Source organism: Excalfactoria chinensis, chromosome Z (assembly GCF_039878825.1).
Source record: "Excalfactoria chinensis isolate bCotChi1 chromosome Z, bCotChi1.hap2, whole genome shotgun sequence".
NCBI lineage: Eukaryota > Metazoa > Chordata > Aves > Galliformes > Phasianidae > Excalfactoria > Excalfactoria chinensis.
In genome coordinates this window covers 40,360,949-40,382,871 of record NC_092857.1, presented here as the reverse complement: position 1 = coordinate 40,382,871, position 21,923 = coordinate 40,360,949, and the positions used below count along the sequence as shown (strand labels likewise).

General features: G+C 36.6%; 1 protein-coding gene across 1 annotated transcript in view; it reads right to left on the bottom strand.

Moving 5' to 3' along the window:
- Positions 1-1,373: 1,373 nt before the first annotated feature.
- CDC14B (cell division cycle 14B) overlaps positions 1,374-21,923 on the bottom strand; it is a 47,830-nt gene continuing 27,280 nt past the window's right edge. The window contains exons 8-14 of the mRNA XM_072359430.1: positions 21,479-21,566; positions 20,888-21,118; positions 19,455-19,593; positions 19,174-19,327; positions 18,348-18,448; positions 9,487-9,603; positions 1,374-4,956 (exon numbers count right to left, since the gene is read on the bottom strand). Of these exons, the coding sequence (XP_072215531.1) occupies positions 4,917-4,956; positions 9,487-9,603; positions 18,348-18,448; positions 19,174-19,327; positions 19,455-19,593; positions 20,888-21,118; positions 21,479-21,566 (870 nt within the window). The 3' untranslated portion in view covers positions 1,374-4,916. The remainder of the gene's footprint in view (positions 4,957-9,486; positions 9,604-18,347; positions 18,449-19,173; positions 19,328-19,454; positions 19,594-20,887; positions 21,119-21,478; positions 21,567-21,923) is intronic.

Below are 21,923 nucleotides of genomic sequence, written 5' to 3'. Positions count from 1 at the left end.
GCTGACACAGCCGGGCCGTTTAAACAGCCTGCAAACGTGTTGTTGTTGCTGGCCATTAACGTCAGCACCTGACAACAAGCTTTAAAGAGCCTCAAGGAGGGCAGAAGCCGACTTCAGCCCACAGCTTATCCCAGCTTGGTAGCCACTGTTTTTGCTCATAGTAAGCTGAGTTGTTCAGTGAGTGAGCATTGCACCTGCTGCCTGCTGGGTTGTAGGCAGTGGCTGAAGTGGTGAGGGCTATCTGCTCTTACTTGGGCTTTGTAGAACCTGTAAAGGAGTCTGAAGAGTGACAAATCAAAGTAAGCTTCAGAAATACAGTGAAAAAGAATAATCTTGCAGTGCACAACATTGCCAAAATTTTAGCCTGGGCCACTGTTCAGCTGCTTCCTGTACGGTGTTTTGGTCCTTTGCCCTTCCCTATCCAGTGCATGCGCTATGCTTACATCTCTACATAAGGATTAGTGGTGTTTTGCTGTGGAGGTCACATGCGAACACAGACATTGCCCAGGCAGAGCCTTTTCTTCACTCTTCAGCAGGCAACTAGCAAAGGAAGAAGTGGTTTAAACACTTACACAGAACTATTACATTACTAACCTGTCTCACAACGGTCTAATCCCAGCTCACATTCCCTATTAGTGAGTAAACAATCCAGTATAGAAAGGGCCACTTTACAACTGATAAACATGAAATTTTTCCAAACAAATATGAACATCCCTTTCTGGAGCAAGTGAGAGTTTACTCATCTGTCACATAGTTCTACCCCAGGTGCACACACTTTGCTTTTTCTTAAATATGTAAGGTAGGAATAAATGTTGGAGTGAAGAATATGTACCTCTCCTCCTCCTCCTTCTCTCTCTTCTCCTTCCCCTTCTCCTCCCTTCCCTTTTCATGGACTAAAATAAACTCATATAACTTAGGTACAAATAAATGATTCTAAAAAATTCTGTTTTCAGAAATTTTCATTTTCATGTCATATGTGGTATTTCATACCGATTTCCAAAAAATGAGTGCTACACAATCATACATGAAAGCAAAATAACTTAGAAGCCAGTTGTTCCAGTTTAACCATGTAGGTTTTTACTGGTTAAGAGGTCCCAACCTTCTGAATACAATTACTGTTATGTTCTGAAGTCAGTCCCCTCAAATGTAGAGCCAAAAATTGGTTTTAAAATGCAGTATTTTGAGATTTGTGCTTTCAAATTAAGAACATTTCTTAGGCGAGTGAGATTTTCATTATTTCTAAGAGCACAAAGTGGTCTGAACTATACAGTCTTGCTCTGAGTTCCTTCAGAACGCTGGAAATAAAAGCGAAGACACAAACTTCTGATTATTATTTTTAATTTTACATAATTCATGTTTACAATTCTCACTATTCAATATTTTGTATAAAACCAAATACAATATGCACTATTTTCCAATGAGCCACAAATGCATATTGAGCTATTCGATATTACAAGATAATATGAAGCTTTATCTTAAAAATACCTCCAGCAAAATAAACTCCCATTCTGTCAATCCAAGTTAAAAAAATATGATTAGAAATATACAATTTAAAAATAATCAGGATGAACAGTACAGATTAGTCGAAGACTTCTAGATCTTGATAGTCTGTACACGAGTTTACATAAGACAGTCTGCAAACTATTAATATAAAAACTGCAGTGCAACAAACTGGCAAATGTAACTTTTTCCTCCCCCCATTTTAATGCATGAGTCTCTACAAATATTGTTTTTCTTTGTTATTATTAAAGTAGCACTTATTCTGTTGTCCTGGGGCAAAAGGACGTGGTCTGATTTAACTTCTTTAACTCCCACCCCCGCCCCAACCCCCTTCATCTAAAAGTGAATTGCCTTTTTGTTTTCATTAATTATACTGATGCTGTAATGGAAGCTAGCAGTTTGACCTAAGATACCACAGCTACTGAATATGTTGCAGAGATCACAGAAGAATCCATATCATGTGTTGAAAGAGTGGAAATAATTTAACCAAAACTGCTAGTTGGTAACAGCAGAAGTAAGTTCCTTCAGCAGTTCTGTTGCACTGCCGTCATACAGCTGCTCCTTTTTGGCACGCAATACTTCACATTTCAAACAAGATTTGGAAACCAAGGATTCCCTCATCCATGGCTACTCTTCCTAATTGTACTTAAGACAGCTTTGGTATGGTGCAATAAAGATAGAAGACAAAATACTAAAAACTTGGACAGACAAAGCAAAACAATTAGATGAGACACAATGAGGTAATGGGTTAATTCACCATCTAAGATTGCTTGGAGAGTCTTCATGTTAATGTCTGAAACTCTGACACTTTGGTGCTTCCCAGCAAGATACTCAGCATTGGGTATTCATGCCAAATACAGTTTTGGTTTAGGTTGAGTTGACGTGTAGTGTGCAAATTTAAGCAAATTTGCTTCTGATTAACTTCTAAGTACTAATTACTTTGCTGATTACTTAAAAAAAAAGGAAATTCCAACTCAGAACTTTTCTGCCTGTTAAGACTTGCAAGGAAGTTCACTGATAAAATTTTCGAGATGAAAATTTTCTTCAAAAATAAAGAGATTCATATTTGCGCAACACATCACCTGTTGCAGTTTTGGCAAAGGAGGTAAAAAAAAAAAAGGAAGTACAATTTTTATCACTATCAGGTTGAGTTCTGTCCTGTTTTTTGGGTGGTTCTCACCAGGAAGAGTGGAAGAGATAGTGAAGATTAAGTGGAAAACAAGAACAAACAAACAAGACATGGTATAAGCCTCAGCGCTCCTTTTCTTGTACCATACAAACCTTTAATATTTTGTGTTCATATTCGCAAATCTGGAATATACAAACATATGTATATACTTATACACACTCATAGATGCTATCATTGTACATTTTACATCCTGCCTCCTCTCCAACTCTCAGTGCTCTTCTTTGGCCACAAAAACGTATTCAAACACAGGTGCGGTTATTCATAGAGGCACTGAGAAACCACTAGTGTAACTTCCTTTCATTTGAAAATAATTCTTTCTTCATAGAAAGAAAATCCTCCACTTTGCAAATATAATCTGGGTCTTTGAAATAAAAGTTATTATGTTGCTACAATTCCCAGCCAAATATGACTTGGAGGTACTAGTGGGTGGCAAGCTGAACATGAGCCAACACTGTGCCAATCATATCGAACTACATCGAAAAAGTGTGGCTGGCAGGGTGAATGAGGCAATCCTACCACTCTGTGCTCTGCTGGAGAGACCTCAACCTCATCCAGATGCAAAGTCCTCAGTGCAGGAGAGACACAGACCAGTTGGAACACATCCAGAGGAGGGCCACAAAAATGATCCAATGAACTGCAACACCTTCAAGTGTCTAAAGAGTAGCTACAAGAAAGAAGTGGACTGACTTTTTAGCAGGGTCTGTGGTGACAGGACAAGAGGAAATGATTTAAAACTTAAAGAGGGTAGATTTAGGTTGGATATAAGGAAAAAGTCTTTTACAGTGGGGGTAGTGAGGCACTGAGCAGGTTGCCCTGAAATGTGGTGGATGCCCCATCCCTGGAGACACTCAAGGCCAGGCTAGACCAGGCAGATCTAGCTGTGGCAACCAGATCTAGCTGTGGGTGTCCCTATTCACTGCTGGGGAGCTGGACTACATTACCTTTAAAGGTCCCTTCCACCTCTAAGGATTCTATGATCCTATGATTCCAGGACTCCTTTTCTATTCCTTTCTTCTGTAAGAGTTACAAAATGAAGAGAGAACTGTATTCTAAGTCTGCATGGCAGTAGTTCTCACCTGTGGAAAATGCAGCTATTCCAGGCAGCAAGAATGCCTCACTTCAAAGCAAGCTTTTGTACTTCATAACGTGAATACAGAAGGGAAAGAAGGTTGCCAGTGTTTGAAGACTTGTAGTGGATGAAAATTTCACTCTCTAAAAACTTCACTGCCTTTAACTGAGGTAAGCAGTAGTTTTTTAATCACTGTAATTAGATATTCCCAACTGTATCTGCTCCTGAGTTCTATTATCAATTTCAGTTGTACAGAAAGTGTATATTTCCTTTTTTAAAAAAAAATAAAAATAAAAATAAATGTGCTACACTCATTAAGTATTTTCAAGCAAAAAAAAAGCCAACAAGAACAAAAACCCAGTAACATTCATAAATTATTAAATCTACCAATGGATCCTGGGGAAAAAAGTCTTACCTTTCAGATATGGTAGTATAAAGATTTATCTAAAAGACATCTAAAAGACCTGAAGATATGAAGACACTCCACTGCTTTAAATGTTTTTCCTCCTCCTTACAATCACACCAGATTTAAAGCAATTACAAATAGGTAAAAGAGCTAGTGGTTGGGAACAACTGAAAATCTATCACAATTATAAAAAAAAAAAATCACTGAAAATAAAGCACTCTTTGGTGGACAATAATTACTTTGTATTCTCAACACTGGGACTTCATAAATAAAAAAAGTCATATAAAGCCAATTAACACAAGAGAGTACCAATTCTATAAGCACAAAGCCTCTGGTTGGGTTTCAGTCTCAAGTGGAGACCTGAGCCAAGTCTCAATGAACAACACAGATTTATATATTAAAATCTCCCACCATTTTTTCACATCTGGTGGTCAGCAGCTCTAAGTGATTGCCATCACATTTTATACACATGCATCAAATGTACAAGGGAGCCCTCTTCAAAATAGAGAGCTCAAGTATTTACACCTGAGTCTGAATTTACACATATTTTGTTGGTTTTGCTTGAGGAAGCATTAGCAATTAAGAAATTGTACACCAAGCATGTAGCCAGTTTTATTTTACGACTATGAGTAAGTTTCTTCTGTTTAAATGGAGCTGAAGATACCTTCCTAGAATTGCAATCAAGCGTCTTCAGGCTGTATCCCCTTCATGCCTGGATATCCCCTTTCAACATTGCTTGCCGATTTGGAATTTTAACGCAATACTGTTCTAGTTCTCGTGATGGACTGGCTGCTGAAATAGAACATATTTGAAGAAAAAGAAAATAAATGCGTACTCAAAAAATTATCTGAAGCTGACACTGTTGGCAAGATAAAACAACCGAACTATATTTCAAAGAAAGAAACAAGAGAAAAGTTACAGCATTTAAAAACATAGCAATATCAGGTGTAAAGAAAGCTCAGACCAGTGTGTTTGCAGACAATATGAAGAAGGCTCAGTTTCAGACAAAAAAGCAACAGAAGATTAAAAGTACCATAATTTCATTAAGTACAATTGCTGTAAAGTATTCATTTTCCTTCTCTCCCTCTGAGGTATCAGACTGCAGGAAAAGTAGAAAGAATAGTAAAGAAACATTAATATTTTTTAAGCTAGACTTAAGATTACATAGATAAGCTCTAAAATGCAGCAGGCAATTTTCAGTATATGAACGAGGGTGCAGACGGCTCCTTTTACAATTTCCAATGAAGCAAAAGCAAATGAGATTGTAAAAGCAATAATCATCTCTTGTTAAAAGAAGTAAAAGAATCTATATCAGTCTTCATACATTTTCTCCTGTCCTTCCACTTGTCTTCTTCTGTGATAACTTCACCTCCATACTCTGTTAAGCAGCTCTACCTACCAAAATTCTTTGACCTTTCATGATTTCACTTCTAACCAACTACTAGTTAGGTACATAATTCTAAGTCTCTCGTAAAACAGAGGAAACTATTTCACTTGGGCCTCACTACATTTCACTTGGTCTGAGATTTTCTTTAGTATCAATATGTTGGCCAGAATGCACAGGGTTCTTTATCCTGGAGTCAGTACAGGTTTGTTATGCATTTCTGCTAGTCCAGATATCTGTCCAAGAAGAATGCTCCTCCAGTCCTTCATGTACTCAGGGATCAAGCCTAGATAATGATTATATGTTAAGAGTTAAGATTTTGAGATTCCTCTTCCATTTCACTCACCTTTCAGCTGATATAGCACATTGTTCTATCAAAAGTGATTTGACAAGAAGAAAGTGAGGAGGGAAAAAGGAGAGGAAAATGACCTGTCTTTCCTTAAAATGATCTGGACAATGCATCCTGTTAAGATACAAACACAGACAGACTTCGTTTCCAGTAACTCGCAAATTTACACAGGATACATCCTCAGTGGAGTAAAAAAGATTAGAGCAAAGACACCCACAGAAAAAAAGGCTGTGGAGAATGCTTTAGTAATGCAGTGTCTTGCAGTTACACAACAGTGTTATTTCAGTCACAAGTTACAGTGTGTTATGTCCACCAGTACTGGTCTTTTGGCAGCTGACATCTCTAAACCTTCCACAATGGAAATGCAATGAATAATATGAGCAATATACTGAAATTCTCTTAAGATCACTATGCAAAACCAGAATAGAATATTTTAACTGCAAACAGCTATTTTGGCCGAAATATCATTCTCTCTACATTGCATTCAATTTATCTGCAAAAGGTCAGTCAATCTATTTGTGTACTGTGAGGTAATAAAACTTCATAGACTTAGCTGGGTTGTGGCAATACTTATCAATACAAGCTAGGGTATTCAAAGATAGAGCACAGTCCCACTGAAAAGGACTTGGGGATACTGGTGGATGGTAAGCAGGACACAAGCCATCAATGTATCCTTGAAGCCAAGAAAGCCAAACATATCCTGGGCTGCATCAACAGAAATGTGACCAGCAGGTCAAGGAAAAGTGATCCTGCCCCTCTACTTCGCACTGGTGAGGCCCCACTTGGAGTACTCTGCCCAAATGTGCGGTTCTCAATGCAGAAAAGACATGGCCTTGTTGGAGAGTATCCAGAGGAAGGCCACAAAAACTATCCAAGGGATGGAAAACCTTCCCTACGAAGACAGGTGGAGAGAGCTGGGGCTGTTTGACATGGAATTGCTGGAGCAGGTGCAGAGGAGGGCCACAGAAATGATCAAAGGGCTGGAGCACCTCCCCTGTTTGGAAAGCTGGGGCTCTTCAGACTGGATAAAAGATGGCTCCGTGGAGACCTTACGGCAGCCTTCCAGTACCTGAAGAGGGCCTACAGGAAAGCTGGGGATGGACTTTTTGTAAGGGCAGGTAGCAAGGGAAAATGGCTTTAAACTGGAAGAAGGAAGATTTAGTCTAGATACTAGGAAGAAATTCCTTACTGTGAGGGTGGTGAGACACTGGAACAGGTTGCCCAGTGAGGTTGAGGATACCCCCTCCCTGGAAGCATTCAAGACAAGGCTGGACGGGACTCTGAGCAACATGGTCTGGAGGGAGGTGTCTCTGCCTTTAGTAGTTGGGGTTGGAACTACATGATCTTAAAGGTCCTTCCAACCCAAACTACTTGATTGTTGTACCATTCTGTGATTAAACCCAGAGAAGATTAGGCTTCAGGGGGGCTTGACAGCAGCTTAACAATATCTACAAGAAAGAAGGGACTTTCTAGTGGGGTTTGCTCTGACAGAACAAGGGGAAATGGCTGTAAATTAAAGGAGGGAATATTTACATTGGATACAAGGAATAAGATTTTATAATAAGGATGGTTAGGCACTGGAACAGGTTGCTCAGAGAGGGTTTGCATGCTCCATTCTTGGAGACATTTGAGGCCAAGCTGGAACGGACTCTAAGCAATGTGTCCTAGCTGCAGATGTCTCTGAGAAAGCATGAAAAAAGAAAGCAAAGCTTAAAAAAAATTGAGTGAGGTTTTGCCAAACACTCTAATAAAAGTACACCTACAGGATTAATAGCAAGGTACTAAGGTAGAAATCCAGGATATGTACAGCCTTACTGAAATAGCCTTTAGAGGGATGAGTACCCAATTAATTCTCTAAGATAAAAAGATAATTAAGAACTCCAGAGCTGTGACAATAAATATTTAGGGCAACTTTGACTACACAGTCCAAACATAAACTCACTGACATTCTTCTATCTCAAATGTTAGAAGAAATAGTATATGGAATGAAGTATTTGGGGTAGAATTTTTAGAAAATAGGAAATACTTTATGAAATCTGAGATAATTTGAAACCTGATCCTTGGTCCTCTAAGTCATAAATCTGTCAACACATGTATAGCATTTCTTTCAAAATAACTGAAATCTTCATTGCTTTTAAGTCTAGGGATGCTGTTTTCTCCTATGGATAAGTAGTCTTATCTCCCACAACACAAACATCTACTAAAAGTGTGTTTTCCAGGAACTGAATATGCCTGCTCAATTACACAACTGCAAGTATATACCTATGAAAAGTTGCAAGTAAATTAAAACTCATGAAGAATAAAAACAGCTGTAGGAATTCTGTCAGTCTACTGGAGCAAAACTGACATGGCGAAAACAACATAGAATGGAGTTTCTCAGTAGAGCTGAGAAAGACTTGAGGTTTTTAGGAAAACAGATATTTCAGGAAAAATGAAGTATTCTGTTATATGAATCAAAGTATAATCCATCAAATTCATATCACTGCTGATGAAAATTCTGACTAGCACATTCCTGCAGACTGGTATTAATTAGACTACTTCCCTCACCCAGTAGAGTGGATTTTTCGTAATATCTTCAGTAAAGGGTGAGGTTGTGGAACCAAAAGCTATGTAGGGAAAAAAAACTGCACAAAATCTGGGAATTTTCAGCAAAATTTATTAAGCAACCCACATAAACTAGAATTTGTGGGTTGTGGATTTGTTGTTGTTGTTGTTATTTGCCACCTTTTTCTCTTCCTAACAAAAAAATATCTTCATCACCCAGTAGACCCATTCAAAAGTTGTTCCTTGTAAGCCCAAGACAGATTCTGTTCATCTGCAGCCACTGAATATTACTTGAAAATTCTATCCAGTTATATTCTAAAGTTCATCTTTGGTAATGTCTTGGAGAGCTACCACAGAGAGGCATGAACACATATGCCTGTAGAAGAAACATATTAGTACTGCGGCCATAGCCATATTCTTCTGCATCAAAAAACACTTTCACTCTTGCATACGTTCCTTCTAATTAAGATCTCCCTAAGCTTTTGGAACAAATTCAGGCCAGATAATCAGTGACATTCTCATTATGAAATCTCACACCAGAATACATACACATTTTATATACTTCACCTACCCATCGCTGGATTTGCCCTACAACTGCATTTCAGTCATCCACAACAAATTTACTTAGCATGCTAAATCTAACCCTTCATGCTGTGAACAACTTTTCCTCTTTTACTCCATATTAGGTTTCGTAATGACAAGATTTTTTTAAATACCAGAATCCCTTAATTCCCCCCTCTTTATCTAGTAAGGATGTATCAAGCTGTAGCCCAATATGTAGTATGAATTTGCCACCTTTTTCTCTTCCTAACAGACATTAGGAATAATAATAAAAAATTCTGTAAGTTGAAAGAGTCAGCAGCATAAACTGATCATGTAAGATGCCAAGTTCTGGATAACATAAGGCAAAAAATTGCTTCTCATTTCTCATTTTCAGAAGGAGGAATTAAATTGTGGCAAAAGCCTCTAACAGCAATGGATGCACCAGCTCAAAAGTATTTGTCTACAGAACAGTTACTGGATCTTTAAAGAGGGTAACTCTCACCTTTTTACACTTTTGTTTCTTGCTGCAGACCTGGTAGTTCTTTTAGTAATGTTTGTACTGTCAGAAATGCTAGGTTCAGAGGTTTTATTTTTCTGAACACTGGACTGCAGAATTACTCTGAAAAGAGTAGGAAAAAAGAAGAGATTATATAACCTGAAAGTTTCTAGGAAAACACAGAAAAGAGGGTATTACATTTTCAGCAAATTTAACAAGTATTAGTGGGCCTCTTATTTTGAAAAGCAGATTTTTCCACCTAAAATCAGCCATCTCCTTATAATGTTCTTGTTATCATTATGGTAATATGCAGGCCTTTTTAGGAATATAGATAGATACCTTTCAGTGTGGAAAAAAAAAAAAAAAAAATTCTAATTTTTTTAACCGAGAATAAATAATAGTTTGGAGTTTTCTTTTAGGGTTTTAGAGAACAACAACAACAAAAATCTATTACATGTTGCTACAATAACAGAGAAAATGAAGAGTGAAACTGATGTATGCAACAAAACCAAATGTCGTTTTCCAGTCTGACATAGAAGGAAGTGAAAAACAAAACAAGACAAAAAACAAAACAAACAAAAAAACTGATTTGTGAAGAAGTGAGTCTCAGTGTCCTGAAGCCAAATATGAAATATTCCCTTCAGATACAGCTGCCTGGGAAAAAAACACTGACTATGCCAGCACTCTGTTATTACAGGTAATAAGCACACCATTCTCAAATGCTGGCTGTGTTTAGCAGCTTCTCCTGAGGACTCTAGGGCAATATTCTGACTATTTCTTTAACAGGAAGAAAATCATAGTGTTGCTTATAGCATCAACACCAGTAACACAAAGTAACTGTGAAATGCAAATAATTATTTTTAGCTATCCTCCAGCTTGCTTGTAGGGAAACCACATTTTCAGTATTCCTTAGTACTTGCAGTAAAATTATGATCCTATGGGAAAAAAATAATAATAACGACAACTCACATATATCAGCAGTCTAGAGGTATATATTTAGTACAACTACTTTCTAGTCCTTCAATCTGCAAGCTTCTAACTATAAAAATACGCATCATTGTAGACATTAATGTAACTTCAGGATACATTCTTTTCTTCCTCTATTGGCATTCGCATTTCAGTTCTCAGTGGCTTCACTGAGAACTCTCTGTTAGTAGACTGCATTCAATTCGCAATCTAAGTTTCATTAAATTAAATAAGCTGCTTCCTGGTTGTTTAATATTCCAACAAACCTGCTTTCTGAGAATCCTATATATAAACATAAAACATAAGTTCTGGAGCAGAAGTGGACAAGTATTCATGGGAGAAAATATATATGAGTACTTTTGTACTCATACAACATACTTACCTGTCAAGAGCAGCTACTGAAAATATGAACAGGAAAAGAAAAACTTGTATATTTACTGTTTTATATCGGGCTTATACTAGAACTGGAATACACGAATGTACTTGAAAGGGCATAATTTCATCTAAAATCAATTCTGTAGTATATTTTTTCCATTTTACAGCAGTAAAAATGATCAGCAACCTAGCTGTAAACAAAGTTACTACTTCTATATTGTTTGGAAAATGATTCACAGTTCATGTACTTTAAATTTCTATATGAACAAGACTCTTCTAATATTTCAGACTTGCACCTTGATTTGCAGAAGTCCAAACCTGCAATACTGTAACAGCAAGGACTATTAAAATGCAATGCAAATTCCACGGTAAGCACTACAATTTTCAAGTCAAGGGAACCAGTTATATGGGAGGCTGAAAATAGAATACAAGTGCCTACAAAATCATATCACGCTGCAGCAAACAACTTGAGTTCTTCTACCAAAAATCTGTTTTCTTTGCATGTATAGGGTGAAAGGGCTCAAAACCTTAAATTTCACTTTATAATTTCTATTGTTCTGATAAAGCAACTCTAGTAAGTTCTAATATCAAAACCTAACATTCTCTTTTCAGTGTAGCTGTTGTACAACATGAACTAATTTGGAGCACTGCACTTTGAACTAAAATTTGCAAATGATGCCAACAGTGAAAAGAAGTCAACATTACATCCTTCACCTATGCCACCAGTGATTTCCAGGACTGAATTAACAGATACAAAACCTGCTTATCCTCTTGACTTTTCATCACTTAAAGTATGACTGTATCATGGCGCATGCTGGTTAACTACTTCTTATGCAGACAGACGTATGTAAAAAAAAAACATGTTTTCTCCGTAAATATATGCATACAGTGTCTCTTAGTATAGAATGCATGTAATGTACATCTAAAAGAAAGCTAATATTGGAACATTATCTAATTATTACCACTTTCTTATAGTGTCTTTTTTTCCAGACACCAAAAGCTTAGAAAAGAAGCCAGTGTATATAGATTAAACCTATATACTCATCTAGATTAAACCTATATACTCGTTTAAATATGAACTAAAATGCTGTGAAGCAATAAGATAATAATCTTTCATGAGCACATAAATGCTATCTTTCTGACATATCATAGCTAAGTCCTTACACTCCATGTGATTTTGTGTGTTCGCAAAAAAGAAAGAAAAGAAAAACTGGACTATGAATTATAAAAATATGCACCATAGATGACTCAACTTTAAGATCAAGTCAACTACAGCATCTTCCTCTTAAAACTACTGTATTTAACAAAAGGTAGGGAGAGGAGCAATCCTATGGGATCAGCTTAGAGCCAACTTAAAGCACAGAAGTTACGTCATTTTTACAGCCAAGTGATATAAAACATCATGCAGCTAGCCCAAGAGAGTAAAATCCAGTCGAAATTCCTCTTAACAAAGCTTTTGCTAAATGATCAGAGAAACAGGTTGGAATCAGACTAAAACTTTTGCCTTTGAAGGCTCAGAGCACCTCAAGGAAAACAAACAAATTCCCATTTGCACCACTGTCTGACGTGGTGTTACTAAGCACTCACTTCTGTCTTAAGACCCAGCTTTCAGCTTAGGAGCTGCATTACCTGTAATGTACAGAATTTTGATTTAATAGGTGATTAGACTGGCAGCCTCATTTGAGAACTGGTTTCATAGATGTGTTTCATAAAGAACATGATTCTCAGGGCACCTATTTACTGCTTGGTAACTATTAATGAAAAATAGCATGTCATATTGTACAGCTGAACAATTAACTTACAGAAATACCAGAAGAAAATGCATCTGACGTACAAAATATTCCTCATCTCAGTGAAATATGATTTAAAAAAAAAAGAAAAATCCTGAAGATATGCTACAAGATGCTTTAATGGCCAAGCTATTAAAATATGCATGCTATGAATTTTTCATTTCCATTAGCATCACTTGCTAATTCTGAACCTAATACATCCTCCAACATGACACTAGCTTGCATACCACTTCTCTTTAAGCTAATATACTGGTCTTCAAACAAATCAAAACCTGCTTTGATGTAATAGTGTTGGGTCAGTAACACCAACTTCTAAATAGTTCACAATTTATCATTTAAATTGAAAGAGGAGGGGATACATAACAACATGGCCATAACATAACACATTGTGTGCCCCCGGTGGCGCACGGTGTTAGAACCGCCGCTTGCAACACTGGAGGCCCAGGTTCGAATCCCCCCTGTGGCGCAAGTGGATAACTGCCGCTCTGCTACACTAGAGGGCTCGAATCCCGGGAGTTGGACTCGATGATCTCTAAGGTCCCTTCCAACTCGCACGATACTATGATACTATGGCATAAAAGTCCAACTCACAAACCCAAGCCAAACACCAGAAAATTTCAGGAAAATCGGTGCACACAAAAAGTTCACAAAAATATAATTGATTAAAATGTCCTAAGAAGGGATAAAGTGAAGAGAGACTACACCGGAACACATCTTTTCTGACCACCTGGTGGGAGTTTTACCAAGGTTACTACTTTATAAGGTCCTGATTTTGTCTGGGATAAGAGTTACTTTTGTTCACAGTAACTAGCATGTGATATGTTATGGATTTAGGATGAAAATAACACTGATAACACACTGATACTTAAGTTGTTGCTGAGCAGTGCTGCACAGAGCAAAGAACACTTCATCTCCTCCCACTGCTCTTCCAGCAAGAAGCTAGAGGTGCATAAAGAGCTGGAAGGGGACAAAAACAGGGGAGCTGACCTAAACAGGCAAAATAAGTGTCCCATAACCTATCACATCATGCTCAACTGTAAAACTGGGCCAAAGAACAAGTAACTGGGACACCTGGCATGATGGTGTTTGCTTTCCCAACTAACAGCTATGTGCAATGAGCTCTGCTGTTCTGGAAAAGGCTGAACATGTTGGCTGCTGATGGGACAAAGTGCATTATCTTGCCTTCACAAACAGCTTTTGCTTCACCTACAAAACTGTATTTCAACCCACAAGTTCTGGTACTTTTTTTACCTTTTCAATTTTCTTTCCCAGTGCTGCTGGGGTTGAGTGATTGAGAAGCTGGGCAGTGCTGAGCTGGTTGCCGGGTTAAACCATTACACTGTCAAATAGAACACTGCTTTCTCACCACCTTTTGATTTTCAGGAAGGCTGGCTTGAGATATGTAACACTCCTGTAAGTTACTGATAATTAGCTCTTCCATCTACAGGTAAACAGCTTACAGAACTGACAGACTAGCTAAAAATGATGACTGAATCATCTGACTGATAACTTGGTCTCTTAAAACATGACAGATACTAGCTGTGAAATGCAGAGAATGTTAGCTCAGCTTTTAAGGAAAATTTAAGTATTTTCTATTCTAGGACATAAAACAACACTGCATGACTGTCAATTCTGAATAGGAGGCAGTGGCACCAGTAGCTCAATTGTTAGTATAATAACATATTTACTAACATCAAATAGTCTTTTCTCCTACCTGCTACCTACTTTCTCCTTAGCAAAGGAGCTTTTACACGGAACACAGAAATATTAAAAGAAAGGAAGACAAATGAAACTGATCCTACAATACAAGAAAACAATAATAGAATGTTCCATTTCTTTGAGATGCTGTTCAAAATTTATTCTTTCAGTTTGCCTTTAGAAATCTGAGCTTCACTTCTGTAAAACACTGAGACAAGATTTAATGCTACACTGACAAATAAAACTTTCAGAATAAGCCTCATTTTAGTGTGTTCTTTGGCAAAGCTTGGTACCAATGGGAAAAAAAAAAAATAAAGAAAAAAAAGTAATTTGATCTTTAAGGGTTTGTTTTTGTTTTTCGGTTATGTTCTGTTTTGTTTCTGCAGAAGACTAGATTAAAATGACCTCAGCTAAGGCTAGTGGAAAAACAAAGTAGTCACCAATTCCCCCAGTTTTTATTTTCAGTGACTGACTTACTTAAACAAAATTATTTCTGTGCTTTTTTTCTGTGTGGCTGCAAGGCTCCTGATCTTTCTCTAAGAGCACTGAATATTCAAGCATTCACTTGAAGTAAACATTTTATTTTGGGTGTAGTAGAAGTGGTGGAGCAGTGTCATAGAGACACAGAAGCAAACAGAAAGAAGCTGTTTTGAGTTTCCTGAAAGTTCTGTGTGCAGCTGAAATTTTATTTGGCCAAAAGGTGAAAGTTGCCATTGATGAAGATATTGCACTATCTTAGTAAAAAGTGGCTGCAATCACTCTGACAAAAGCTGAGTGGAGAAAAGAGTACAAATTGTACTCAAGTAATGAATGTATTTTTAATGATTTAACTCCTGAATTTGAGTAACAGAAAGAAGGTATTAAACTATTCCTATAATACTCTATAAAAATAGATAAGAACAAAAGACGGAAATAGCTTGTTTGAGTAAATAAGTAAGCCTTGACCTAATGCTTGCAACCTGTCTCATCTTCTGTTACAAGGTCAAAAAGTGTAAAAATTTACTGTCTCTTGTGACACAATACTACAATCTGTTCAAAGAAAAACAAAACAAAAGAAAACAAAACAAAAAAAACCCTGCCACTTCTAATTCTAATTCCTGGTATTGCACATGAATAATATCATCATTTAGGAAATTAAGCACCTTTGCAAGTTTATGATTTTTTAAGTAAAAATGGAGCTAAAATCTTCACTTGCAATATGCAGTGGGGAGGATCGTATTATAAACCAGTTTTATTTTTTTTCTTTTTTCCAGATATAGTTCTACTTATTTGCAGGAGCATGCAGAGAAGAAAAGCTTCAAAATTATAAATAACCCTAATTATAAAAGCTCTGCACCTTTTGTATTGCAAGCCAGCCATAAGAATCACTCAATTATTTCAAATAATATATACAAAATTGCAACAAAGCAAGAGCAGTGGAATTTACTCTCGGAATAAAGCCAGTAAGGAATATGATGTGAAAACATGCATTTATGAGACATACTAGACAGAAAGCATGAGCTATTATAGAGAAATGGAATGGGACACTTACACAGTGGCTCTCTTTCAGGGGGTCCTGATGGTTACTATGTTCTTAAACCATCTAGACAGAATAGCAGGCTGGGAAGAAGGGAGCCACATACAATCCACCAGATGACAATGCTACACAGTGTAGACACCAGCATAGCTAGGAGCCATCTAAAAGGGGTTGGAGGGGGAGGAAAAGATGAACAAAAATTCAAAAGCAAAAGCTATTGCTGCATTTCAGCTTGTTTCAAGTTCTTCATAAAGCATACTGCTTCATAATCTTAGTCAACCATTTTCTTACTTTCCATATGAATCCATGCAGCTGTAACTTGTCAAATGTATCTGCGTGTTACAGGAAGCAAAACAAAATTTCTGAAATCCTCACTGAGGTCATCTATTCCAAAGAAAGTTGTCAATAGTTCAAAAATAAATGCATTCTAGACAATTTGTAGCCAACTCTAAAGCAGTTTGAGCTGCCTATACCAATAGATCTTACTTCACAACCACGTTTTGATACAAAAATACTAGATCAGAGCCAAAGCACTTTCTAGCAACTATTTGTGAACACTCGAGACAGCAAGGGTGCATTACATTCCTGTGTTCAGAAGTGCCAAAGCTAACTGATATTCCATTTGCCAAAGGTATAACATATTGCTCATTGGAACATACACAAAGCATCCATTCGCAAAAATCACATAAAGCTCATACAACCATCTTCAAAATGCTATACAGAAACCCCTTGTGACTCAAAGTAATGCTTCTAGCCCTCAAAAGACCAAACCTCTCAGCTTCTGGTGCTCTTATTTTGCTTGTGTTTTTTGTTGTAGCAATTATTTTGTTTTCTCTCTGAAATAAAACTACGTACAGGATTTAGAAATTTCTTTTTGTTTGCTTAGACAAAATCGATTTCTCAGTACCATTAACTAATTTTTAAGATTCTGAACTAAAACAGAAAAAGGCTCAGAGCTGTTTAGGTATGGAGGACTTCTAATTCTGGTAAGGCAGCTAAACATCCCTACTGGTATTTTGGTTTAGTAACAGTAATACTCTGTCATCACATTATCTCAGTACAAGTTGCAAACCATAAAAGCACCTCCAGCAAGAAACAGTAAAAAGGAAATTCCAATTCATTGTTAGTATACCACCTCCCTGTGCCAATATGCATGCAAAAATACTGTAAGCCCTAAATTACCCAGTCAACATTCATTCTAAGGAATACACTGTAATTGAGACTTTTCACAAACTTTATTATATGACTTCAAGTACCACATATTAAAAAACTATTAGGAAGTAGAAATAAAGGCAATATATGCCTTAGAAAATAATGTGCAAGGTAGCCATTTTTTACTGTACTGTTTGAATACACTGAGGTGGGTTTTGTGGTTTTTTTTTGTTTGTTTGTTTGTTTTGTATTGTTGTCTGACTTCTCTATTTAAAAAAAAAAAAAATCAGTTCGTACAGGCTTTTTTCTCTCTATATTGTTCATTATATGGTTGTCTGTGCAAATGATGACTGTGAATGACAGAGATTCTTTTAATCAAAACAAAAGTCAAATTCTTACACAGCAACATGTGAGGCTATCCAAAGACACTCTTCTAACTTTATCATATCTTTACTATGCACTTTTCACTTCCCTAAAAGTCTGATGACACTTTTTGGACCATAGATAGCTATGAATTTTGCCTCATAATCCCTACAGAAATATAGCATACAAAAAGCCAAGTTGCCTTTGGTCTGTAATTCCAGTAGTGTAATGTTTGCAAAAATCTACCAGCCGGAGGTCACCCTTTCTTTCATAGCAAACAAATGAGATCTCAGATATGTCTGTCACGTCTTGCATTCCCTTGCAGTTTATGTATGGGGAGACAAAGTTCTTCCATCTACAGTTGCTGCAGTCTACAACAGATGCAAACAACAGCTGCCTACAAACTTCATTTTACAGGTGGTTTTTCATGCTTATTTTAAATAAGAAGACTAACATACCAGGTTCCAAGACAGAACAGGTCTCCTTAGAGTTTATTTATTGGAATACTGCTACTACCTGCCTTCCTGTCTATCAGCCATTATCCCAAAGTCCACAGGATTTAGAGAAAGTTCTCCAAGGAGAAAGAAATGAAACTAAGCTTAAGATTTTTATTTCAACTGGCCCCAAACTGGCAAAACTAAGAACACACTATGTTTCAAGCAATCAAACACCACCAATCACTCGTATTCTTCCACTGCTATAATACCACAGGAATGAATAAGAAATTACTAGCATAGAGCATTCATAAGTACTACAGGAATTTACAGAGCACAGAGCACTGGAGTCAAAGATCAACACAGAAAGAAAGTGAATAATGCAGCTCTTCAACCAAGTTCTCCTGCTTCCTTAATGCAGTCAGCAGAACTTTTAGGACAAAGGTTAATCTCAGGCTTATTTTAAATGAGCAAAATCAGTCCTGTCAACAAATTTATGAGTGCTAAGGTAAAAATGCATAAAGAAGAGAGTAAAAGTATTTCTGGCATTTATGCGTTCACAAACTGACTTACTTTAGTGGAGATGTGGTTGTAGATTTTGCCTTTCTTTTACTTTTCAGAGCACGAAGCTTATCACCTTGTGTTATACAGTCTGTTTCATCTTCATCACTGTACTGGATAAGACGGAAAAAACCCAAGATTAAAATGTATACACTTAGAAAGAATTAACTTTACTTTAAATCATAAAGTTAGAATTATCTCCAAAAGAAAGGTTGCCAGCATAAAATTGAAAGAAATTCACTTAAATAAATACAGCTCTATTTCCCATGATGTCACGTAATTGCATGCATCAAAGTGTTCAAACATTGGAAACACATCTCAAATCACTGTTTTGGCACAATAAACACTCACTTGTCATTTCCCTCAACTATCCACCTTTTTTAAAAAGTTGCTCTTTTTTTTCTTTAAAAGTAGTCAGCTTCAAAAAGTTGTACAGAAGTTGTAATTGCTTCGAAGTTCAAAATAGTGAAAAACTTTTCATTCCTCCCCTCAAAACAAAGAACGCAATACAGTAATATAACTGGTGATCTAAAACACACTTACAGAATTTTTGACTGCAAATTTTAAGTTCCAATATTGTTTGTTCTCATATTTATCTAACTGCAAGATTCAGCTAGGATTATAATGTTCCTACTCTGCCTATGTACTGCACTTCATTTTTCAAATCATAATGCCTGTCCATAGCATTTTTATCTCCAAACGTCTTGACATAAAAAATGCAAACCATAAAGTAATATCTGCTAACATAGTTCTATTGTACCCACAGGTTTGTTTAGAATCTAAGAAATCCACAGCAGCATTCACAATTCTCACAAAAGCAAGAAATTCAGACTGTTACCAGTTCGGTGTCGTTTTGGATGGTTCTCCTGTTTCTAACACCATTAATTGAAATATGACCTACTCCTGACAGGATTCTTGTTACACCCATTTTACAGTTTCGTCTCAATTTTGCATGGAAAAGATCTCCTTCTGTCCAAAGTTCTGGCTGTTTCCTATCATGGTATAGAAAAATAACCCCATAACCAACAAATTAACAAAACAAAATTTAAGGATACAATAATAAAAGCACAAAACGTTACTAGATCTATTTTCAAAATTACTTGTAGTCAACCAACTTACTCCATCAGGAAATGTTGTTGTGGTCCAATCACTGAACCTGGTCTATTTATTCTAATCCAGGCAATAGTTTCAGCAGCTGTCATTCGATAATGCTTCATAATATAACAGGCAATAAGTGTGCCAGTTCGTCCAAGACCAGCTGTGTAAGATAAAAGGATGGCTTATATGCTTATTTTCATCTGGAGGCTGCTGCAGCTATGGACACTGTTACTCAGAGAAAAAGTTAAAAACCTATTTTATTAGTTAAGCTTGTTGATGGTAAAACTCACGAAGTGCAACCTACCTTTTAATTTTTTTCCCTTATATATATAGTTAATAACACATTAAGTGTTTTTTAGTATCTGTTAAGTATATCTATATTTACACACACACAAAAGCATATAGGTTGTTTACATAAATGGGCATGACAATGTTTTTATGTAGGTACAGGACAGATGCCTTTTCAGGAAATTCACAAAGCACTTTAATTGCAAATTGATCAAAAATTGCAATAACATCAGTTGCTCTTCTTTTTATTCCCGAGGAAAAGCAATAAGGAAGTTTGGGCACTTGCCAAAAAGAGGACTACTCTAGAAAAGTTTCCTATTTGGCCCTAGAAATGGAACCATTTACGTGGACAAATGTGAAAAGGAAAGGAATGATATGCCTGGATTTCACATCCTAGTAGGCAGTGTACATACATGTAATAGTTACGTTGTTCTGATCATGTCTACTTTACAGTATAAACATACAGCACGTGAAGATCTGGGGGAAAAAAAAAACTGAGCCTCTGAAGGTCCCAGGACCATTTAAGAAAATACCTTTCTCCTTCAATCATTATTTGGTGTGGATAACGATTCTGTGCAGAACCACAGAAATCTCTCTGCCTCAGAAAGCTACATTCAAGCTACACTGAGCATGCCCTCAGTATGCATTCCTTTCAAGTTAGACAGCCAAGGAACAGACATTCAAAGATACCCAGCACTGCTAGTATTGAGGGTTTCTGAGGGATAAAGACTTTTATGGTTCTGTAGGAACTCCAGTACTTCATGACAACTTTTCTCAAAAAGCTCCACTGATACTTTTAAAAATTTATAACTTGATGTATTTAATCACGTGTTTTCAGAAATAACTATAACCCTTGTTCTAACTTCCAGATCAAAAGTATCTTTTGAAAGTGCTAACACTTTCTAGAAGAAAGAGATGTTAATATTGGCAAGCTTACCTCCAGCAACCTCATTTGGAAAGACTATTATGGAACTTAAAAAACTAGAAGACAAAGAGTAGAAGAGAAGCACATAAAGAATGTGCACAGAAAAGCTGCTGCTTGGCAGAGCTGTCAGAAACTAGATATAATGGAATTACATAATTGTAATGGGGCTGTGGAAGGGACCACAAGTTGAGAAATATCTTAGAAACTGTAACTTGTAATATAAATTGTTTGTACACTTTACCTTTGCAATGAACGGCTATAACACCTTCAGCATTTTCACAAATATTTAGAAATGCTTTAACAATAGTATCATTAGGTATGCTTCCATCAGCAAAGAAGAGGTCAAAATGCTCAAATCCAGCATCCGTAAAACGTCTGGCATCATACATTTTTTTGTTGAGGCGTATTATAGTGGTGACCTTATGTTTCCTGAAGTATGGGAAATAAGCTTCTGGAGCATGATGGGGATAGCCTATTCAAAAAAAAAAAAAAAAAGAAAGAAAGAAAGAAAGCGCAGGGGAAGAAGAAGGATGAGGCTCAAACTGCAGAATAAATTAAGACTGAAAACCAACAGATGAAAACACTTTCAAAATAAAACTTACGATAAACACAAAGAAATACTCTAACTGAAAATGGAATTTTAAAATAACCACCTAGATGAGACGCAATTAAACCAAGCATTAAAATTTTACTGTCAGGGTTCTTATGAAAGAAACAGAGCCAAGGAAAAAACACACTATTTGAGGAACAATTTTTAAAGCTTTTTCTTACTGGTAGCAACCAACTAAGAAAGCAGTGGGCTTGTGTCCCCCACCTCCTTTTTTAAGCATACCATTTTCAATTTTACTTCTTGAATGAGGTCCACTGAAGGCAATGAATTTGTTTGGTATTATCCAGTTAAAATCTCCATTTTCTGCTCTCTGTCAAGAGAAAATGCTTGGTTTATCATTATCCCTGTATTTTCAGGCTTTTCCTTATTGTTTCAAAACACATGCTAGATAGACGTGATGTAAAATTTTTGTCAAAGAAGGTGTGTTAGTGACCTGCTTTTTGCTTCATCGGGAAGTTGTCACTTGTTCTTAATCTCACTCTTCTTGCTTGTATTTTCCCTTTTCTAAATTACAGTTTTAGAACAATGCCACTGATATGCTTTAGATGAAGAGCCATTTCCAATTCTAAAGTCTGTACAGGTATGTAACCCATGATCTTTATCTTCTTCATTATTTAAAGCATGATTTTTCAAATTGTAAGAATACCCAATTTTCTCTTTACAGATA